Here is an 8,527-nt window from a genome sequence, read left to right on the forward strand (position 1 = left end):
TCAAGTCTAAATGACATTCCGATATCAGTGCTGTAGATGCTAGTGGTGTAGATCAGTGAGTTGATGTCTTATGTTTATGTTTATGTTTATTTATTTGGCAGACACTTTTATCCAAAGCGACTTGCAATTTATAAACTATAGGGCATGTTGTGATCTGTGGGGGAAACCGGAGTACCCGGAGGAAACCCACGCATGCATGAGGAGAACACACAACTCCACGCAGAAAGGCCGCAGCTGAGTTTCGAACCTGCGACCTTCACGCTGCGAGGCAACAGTGTTAACAACTGTGCCACCATGCAGCCCAGTCTTGCTCGCTCTTGGCGTACGTAACTTTATGTCATCCATATAAAGAAGGTGGCTGATTGTGGTGCCATTCTTGAGTTGGTATCCATAGCAAGTCTTGTTGACAATTTGGCTGAGGGGGTTCAGGCTTATGCAGAACAGCAGTGGGGACAGGGCGTCTCTTTTGTATATGCCACATTTGATGGAGACTTGTCCATCTGGCTTGCAATTTGCCTCAAGGGTGGTTTGCAAAAGCCCCATCAAGTTTGCAACAAAGGCTCTCAGGAGGGTCCTGTTGAAGTTGTACAGCTCCAAGCATTCAATGCTCTATCTATCCACATCACCCCGCTTCTCCTCCAGCTTCACTGGCTGCCAGTCAACTTCGGGGTTCATTTCAAGATCCTGGTTCTGGTCTATAGGGCCTTACATGGACAAGCACCATCTTACATTGGTGATCTTCTTAGTCCCTACACCCCCAGCAGGTCCCTGAGGTCCAGTGACCAAAGCCTACTGGTTGTGCAGCACCAGGCTAAAGACCAAAGGTGACAGATCATTTGCTGCTGTGGCCCCCAGACTCTGGAAGTCTCTCCCCCTGAGCCTGAGATTAGTGGTCTCCTTTAAAAAGCAGCTGAAGACTCACTTGTTCAAGCTGGCTTTTGTATGACCTTCTTCACCACTCTCTCTTTATTCTGCTCTCCCCACCTATTCCACCTTCCTCATGATCCACAGATTTCCCTCTTTCCTATTCACACTCTCTCTTCTTAACATTTTTTTAATCACAATTGCCTATTTTTGCTCATTTTAAATATATTTTTAAACATTTTCTAAATGCTTTTTTATATTTTTACATTTTTTGCTTTTGTGAAGCGCCTCGTGATTTTTATCTTGATATAGAAATTATACTTTCTTCTTCTTCTTCTTCTTCTTCTTCTTCTTCTTCTATGAGTGCGGCATTGACTCATAGGCTTTCTTGTTATCAATCCAGGCCGTACACAGGTTGGTGCGTCGGATTTTGCAGTCTTGGGTGACTGTTTGGTCTATCAGCAGCTGGTGTTTGGCTCCGCTGGTATCTCTGCTGATGCCCTTCTTTCCCATGCTCATGTACATTTTTACTTTACGCCGTCTTTACAAAAATAGCATGAGGGGATCTGTATGTTGCCAGGCGCTCATGGAGTGCAGTGAGCTTCTTTAGCCAGTAGGCGTGGATCATGTCAGGCCCTGGTGCTGTCTAGTTTTTCATACCTGAGACTCTTTCTTGGATTTCTGCCACAATGATGGGTACTGGGTTCTGCTCAGGAAGGTTGCTGAGGTCTTCTCTTAGAGAAGCTAGACACTTTGCATTGCTGTTGTGTGATGCCTCTTTTTCCCAAATGCCCATCCAGTATTGTTCAGTCTCCAGTCCAGGGGGTCACCTCCGTTGTTGTTGCCCTGACATTGAGCATACTTTAGCTGGTTGGTTGGAGAAGAGCTGGTTTATTCATCAGGCTTCACTTTCTCTCTTGTACCTCTTAGGAAACTGGCCAAGGATTGGAGCTTTTGAAGTTTTCAGGTGCTTCAGGCATGGGTATTTGGCTGTGGCTACTGATTTTCTCATTGTACTATTCTGGAGCTCTGACAGGCTCACTGCTCTCTGTGCTGCCTTGATTTTGTCCTCCAAACTTCTTTTCTATGGTGGGTATTGTTACTCATGGTTGCTCTTGCTTTTATAGCCAAGCACCTCAAGGATCACTGCTGCTGAAGTGTACATCAGCTTAGTGATGGTGGTTGTTGGAATTGTTGTCAATGCTGCATTCAGATCTTCAATGATGTCTGATGGTATTTCACTCAGCCATTGTAGTTGGCATCGGAGTTGCCTGGTGTTCATTTAAGCCATGATCTTATCTCTGAGATCAGTTGTTGCCTTGTGCAGCATCATTTCATTTATTGGGGCTTTGCACCTAATCTCTGGATGGGGAGTTGACCTTACCTTCCCTCAGACCGTGTGTCCTGGCTCCCCCTAGCTGTAGCATTTGTGTTGTATCTCGTCATTCTAAAGTTCTGATAGCAGTTGCCCTTTGTGGGTGTTTGCACTCTGAGTTACAAGTTGTTTATATTTGAATTAATTTGTTTAAAAAACTTATTTTTTTTACATTGACAGCTTGGGGGGACATGCTTCAAGTTCATGACATGACTGAAAAAGAAGAAGCCAAGTAAGTGAATGTCCAACAGGTGTTAGTGTCCAGTTTTGGTTTCTACAAAAATATCTTCTCTTCATGTTTCATGTTGTATGCAGACCTGCCAACCTGTACGCATTTTGCGTAGCCAGTACGCAATTTGACATCTATTTACACTGGTACAACTCGCCCCTCTAAACTACGCAAAAAGCTGGGGATACATGAGTTGAGTTTTGTGTCAAATATGCACGTGTGGTACTCATTTCTGACAACACGACTCAGCGGCGTGGTGAAGAAGTTTAAGGCAATCATTGTAGAAAAGCAGAGAAAAACCAGAGCTAACTATCCTGCCTAGCCAATAGCGTAACACCCCCGCCCCCCTCCTCCCTGCTTCGTCCTGCCCTCTGTTCCTCTCTCCCTCTGGTTCGCCACTCGCTGCTGTTCTGGTAAGGTAAACTCTGTGTGTGTGTGTGTGGGTGGGTGTGTGGGTGCGTGTGTGCGTGCATGCGTGCGTGTGTGGGTGTGTATTTTTGCCTTTATCCATTGCAGATAGACTTGGCCTGTATATAAGGAGGAATGTGATTACCATTTTTGGTCCTTTTTTTAAACACACCTTGCTGACATTTCGTTTGCGGCTGCAAACATCCTCAGAGCTGACGCTAATGGCGGCGTCACTTCCTTGTCCGTTTATCCGCGGGCAGCAGAGGACACATACACAACAGTTAGAAACAGACTAGTACACCCAAAAGACAAGATACCAGCTGGACTTAAATGTGGAGTCATTTACGAAATCCCATGCAAACTCTGCAATAAAACATACATAGGAGAAACCGGACGCCAACTCAACACACGAACAATAGAACATAGAAAGGAGTGCGAGAAAGAGGCAAGTTGAAAACACACAAGAGCAGCAAAAGAAGAAGCAGAAAGTACAATAAAGAAATTGGCCGTAACAGATCACTGCATAAGAGAAAACCATGTAATGGACTGGGACAACACAAGGATCATAAACACCGAACAACAGAAATACAAAAGATGGATAAAGGAAGCTATAGAGATAAGGAGACGTGGATGTGTGACCTTGAACAGAGACGAAGGAGTTTACTCATTGGATCGCGCATGGGACTGCATCATCAGAGAGGGGAGAGCGGGCGGCAGAGGGCGACAACGTCCTCTGCTGTCCGCGGATAAATGGAGTAGGAAGTGACGCCGCCATTAGCGTCAGCTCTGAGGATGTTTGCAGCCGCAAATGAAACGTCAGCTAGGTAAAGAAAAACCTTATCTGTGTTTAAAAAAGAACCAAAAATGGAGTTTGAAGACAAACACAGCAAGAACGTACAAAAGAGGAATGTGGTTATTTATACAGTTCAAACATGCAGCCATTTTTTTTTCGCAGCTCGTTTTGTAACTCATGCTATGGCAGAAGCAGACAGGGAGGGATTGGTTAGCAGACCTGCCAAAAAGAAGAGGGTCCATGTGTCTCAGAAGTTTTTGTCCAAATATCAAGAACAGTGGCCATGCTTGCAACCCTCTAAACAACCTCACCATGCATTTTGCACAATCTGCAATTATGATGTGGCCATAAGCCACCAGGGAGCTGCAGGTAATTAGTAAATTAGCCCTGGTGATGTGTGCATATGTGCTTTAAGCCAATAATACATTATTGAGAATAGATACACCTATTGCAATTTACAAAATAAATAATGACCATTAAATACATATACATGTATTTTTTTATTAATTTGCATTGAAATAATTAATGCAAGTAACTTGTATAAGCACAAATGTTATATAAGGCAACTTTAGAGTTTTACTGTTTAATATTAAAATAAAGGATACTTTGGAGTCAGGTCAAACTGTAAAAATGTCTATAACCTTACTAGTCAAAATACAAACTATGAACAAGTGTGTGTGTGTGTGTGTGTGTGTGTGTGTGTGTGTGTGTGTGTATAAAATTTTCCATCAAGAGAATGGGGAGATGACAGCGTGAAAAGCAATGGAGTTGCAAAAGTCCGCGAAAAAAACACTGCACAAGTGGTACTCAAAATTTTTTGACAAGGTTGGCAGGTCTGTGTATGTTACCATGGAGACAAATTCTGTTTTTTGGGAAGTAAAGACTCAATTTACCAGTCGATTTATGTTCCTACCCTCGTCTACGGTCACAAGCTTTGGGTAGCGACTGAAAGAACGAGATTGTGGATACAAGTGGCCGAAAAGAGTTTTCTCCGCAGGGTGTCTGGGCTCTCCCTTAGAGATAGGGTGAGAGGCTCAGTCATCCGGGAGGGGCTCAGAGTAGACCCGCTGCTTCTCCACGTCGAGAGGAGCCAATTGAGGTGGCTCGGACATCTGGTTAGGATGCCTCCATGGTGAGGGAAGACCCAGGACACACTGGAGGGACTATGTCTCTCGGCTGGCCAGGAACACCTTGGGATTCCCCCAGAGGAACTGGCTCAAATAGCTGGGGAGAGGGAAGTCTGGGCCTCTCGGCTTAGGCTACTGCCCCCATGACCCGTCTCCGGATAAGCAGAAGAATATGAATGGATGGATGGAGTAAAGGCAGTTTCACAAATACCCTAAAGGCATCTCAACATTTACAGAAATTCTCTGATCTTCAGTCATATATCAGAACTTGTGCTAATGAGATTCGAGGCATCTTCCCCTCCAGGTTCCAACACAATATCTGATGAAAGGATGTTTATGCCCAGTGATGTTCAGTCAGAGGAGGCAGGGGAGGCACTGCCTCCCTAGTCATTGTGACTAATAAAATACCAATAATTATTTAATATGAAGTCAGTTTATCCAATGACTGGTTTAGTTTTCTGTATGATTTCATCATGCATATATTCAATGAATTTACCTGTTTTGTGACAATACACACACAGAAGTGAGAGGGGAAACAGACGAGCCTGCCTCCTCTCTCTCTGAGCTGCCCTGCACACACTGATTCAGGCAGAGCACATGCACCAACGCCATGAATTAAGTGTGTGCGGTGTGCTGAGCCCCATAGACACCAGTGCAAACTGCTTGTTCACACACATGCAGGGCGGGGTTGGGGAGCCGACTGGCCCGTAAGGGTGAACTAACTTAAATTTGCTCTGACTAAATGGAAGATTTATGGCTCAACACTGAAGGAGTTTCAGTCAGAACAGGAGATATGGGAGGATGATTTTTACAGCTTAGAGGTCATGGAGAAGTCAGGTGTTTGGACGCTATAAACACATAAAGGTAAGATAATACACGAATTTCATGTGTAATATATTACATGAATAATGAATAGATTTAAGTCAAATTAGCTCTGATAATAAATATTATTTTACTTGCTAATGTTTTGTTGAATAGTATGAAATGTATTAAATTATAACCAAGAAATTTTAAAACACAATATTTCATTCAAGTTCAAAAATAAAATACAAGCTTTCGTTTTGGGATCGTATATTTGTGAGTCTGACTCCAGAACAGTCAGTGCCTCCCCAGTCATGAAGCTCACCTCACTGTTTGTCTGCTTTCTGCTTCACTATTCCTGATCCAGTTAATCTGTTTTTTGTTTTTTTAGGGTGTTTGCTGGGACAGCAGAGAAAGTGCAAAAAGGCATTCGTGTTTTCAACGAACTGTTCTCAGAGCGAGCTGAAAGTCTGTGGCAGCACGTGATTGACCTGAACGCCATTGCCGATAGCCTGGACAAGTTCAACAAAAACACAAAGATCGCTCAAATCACCGGTGGTTCCACCAGTGCCATCGGGGGCGTGGCCACCATAACTGGCCTTGCCCTGGCTCCAGTGACCATGGGAACCTCTCTGATCGTGACAGCGGTAGGTTTGGGCATGGCCACAGCTGGCGGTCTAACCTCAGCAGGCGCCGGCATCTCCAACCAGGTCAACAACTCAATGGATCGCAAGAAGGTGGAGAAGATCGTGACAGATTACCAGGAGAAGATCGCTGACCTTAACAAATGCCTGACATTCGTCAAACAGGGGATTGAGAACCTGCGCAGGTTTGACCTAATCAAGATGAAGAAAAACACCTATAACCAGGACTTCCCTGCACTCACTAGCCAATTCTACGAGGACGGAGCCATGGCAGGAAAGGCGATCCTCATCAACGCTAACGAGATCATGCGTGTAGTGCAGATCGCCAATGTGGCGGGCAGCACAGCGGCCAGAGCGGTCCAGATCGCCAGCATGGCCACCGGTGTGCTGACTGGTCTCTTTGTAGGTATGGACATTTACTTTGTGGCTAAAGATTCTAAAGAGCTCAAGAAAGGAGCAAAATCTGAGTTTGCTGCCAAAATTAGGGAGGTGGCCATGCAGCTGCACGAGGGTTTGGTGGAGCTGAACAGCATCCGAGAGGAGCTGCAGTCCACCAGATCTGAAAACAAACAGAAAACCACAGATCCAGACACAGAACAGAAAGATAAAAGTGACAAACGTGACAGCTCAGATGAAGATGAAATCCTCCGCATTAAAGAAGCCATCAAAAGCAGAGACTAACTCAAACCTATCAGATTGTTCTAAAGCTTTATATGAAAATTTTAATAGAACTTTTAAGCCCTTTAAAACTTCTGTTTAACATTTTAAAAGGCTTGCAGTGTTTAGTTTTCCAGTTAAGTTTGCTTGTCTGAACGTCTTCATCTCAACATTTACACCACAGATCACATCCACATCTCTGAAGATTGTTGCAGCTCTGTGTTGTTTTCACTAATTAAATATACAGGGGTGGGGTTGATGAACCGTTTTGGTTCGGCCTGTTCGGTTCGATCCACTTGCGTACCGCTTTTTCCGTTAAATAATTAATTTTTATTTGCGTAAATTAAGTGCAGCAGATAAAAGTTCCTAGGCGAGTTTCCACGCGGACGCTGTATTGAGTGACGCATGATGGCTGCACTCGCCTGATCTCAGTTTTAAAAAAAGTGATCTGCAAATTCTGATCAATGCTTTTCTGAGCAGATTAAACCAGCTGGCTGTCGCTGCTACTGTGAAGCCTGTAAAGCCGCTGAACAGAGCGTTGCTTCGCCCCTCCTTCTCTTCTCTCGCATTGTGCAGCCACGCAGCGGCAAAAATGTAAACAAACACGTCTGCTGAACTTTTTCCTGTGACAATCGATGTAAAGTTTTCATCCTACAACGAAAATCACAGCGTGGAGGAAGCTCGTTATTTAATGAGCTTTAAAGAAGAAACTGGGCGGTGTGAGGTGAGTTTTTAAGGCTCTCTGCAGAAATAAAAACACGGATTATCAACAGTCAAACACAACACTTGTTTGTTTGACAGTGACATTCATAGCTGCACAAATAACCTGTGAAATAATTAAAGACATGTTAGATCAGCAGCATGTGATGACACCTGGTTCTGCTCACTATAGGAAAATAAATAATAGTAATATATCGAAAATTAATCGAATCGAGCTCTTCAAAACACTGAACCGAACCGAATACGATTTTAGCATACCGTTACACCCCTAGTAATTCAGTTTTGAAAGTTTTAATTTATTTTGTTGTAAATATTTTAAAAGTCTCTTCTCACGAGGATGTGCCTTATTGTGTCCTATGTTTAAGAAATGGTGTCCAAATGTGGTTTTAAACTTTCCCTTGGCTGTCAGAAAAGATTCTGATGTATGTTTGTTTTAATTTAAACAGAAGCAGCATTGAGCAGCATGTGAGATATTTTAATATGAGAAAAAGAGGCAAGATTAGGATTAATAACAATCCAGATTAGGCTGTTTCATTTCTTATAGAGTTAGTATTCCAATCAAACATATGATGTTCAGTGGAAGTTATGGAACATAACTGCTACTCTTTTTTAGCTTTAAACATGTTTAAGCATCATATTATAAATATCTTCTGACAGTTTAGACACAATTTCTTCTAATAAATCTCATCTTCTAATCAATCCAGTCACTAAACACTTTAAATTTGTATTTTCAAAACTGTATACACCTTTTCTTTCTTTCAACTGGACATTTTCTTCAGAAAACTGTCTTATATTTCCCTTTTGTTCTGTTTTCTCAGCTGTCAGCTGGTCTGTCGTCCCTTAAATAAACTTTGTATTTATTTTTCTTCTTGGTCAATCTGAGCAAAGACAACATTTTATCCTTGTGTA

The 8,527-nt window shown here is 43.0% G+C and overlaps 1 protein-coding gene across 10 annotated transcripts in view; it reads left to right on the forward strand.

The window, feature by feature from the left end:
• The window catches only part of apol1 (apolipoprotein L, 1), a 39,520-nt gene extending 32,370 nt beyond the window's left edge, over nucleotides 1-7,150 (forward strand). For all 10 annotated transcript variants that reach the window (XM_070541560.1, XM_070541562.1, XM_015956133.3 and 7 more), the window contains 2 exons: nucleotides 2,420-2,471; nucleotides 5,989-7,150. In XM_070541560.1, coding sequence (XP_070397661.1) covers nucleotides 2,420-2,471; nucleotides 5,989-6,922 — 986 coding nt within the window. In that variant the 3' untranslated portion in view covers nucleotides 6,923-7,150. The remainder of the gene's footprint in view (nucleotides 1-2,419; nucleotides 2,472-5,988) is intronic.
• Nucleotides 7,151-8,527: the final 1,377 nt, after the last annotated feature.

The sequence above is a fragment of the Nothobranchius furzeri genome, chromosome 11 (genome assembly GCF_043380555.1).
Source record: "Nothobranchius furzeri strain GRZ-AD chromosome 11, NfurGRZ-RIMD1, whole genome shotgun sequence".
In the NCBI taxonomy this organism is placed as follows: domain Eukaryota; kingdom Metazoa; phylum Chordata; class Actinopteri; order Cyprinodontiformes; family Nothobranchiidae; genus Nothobranchius; species Nothobranchius furzeri.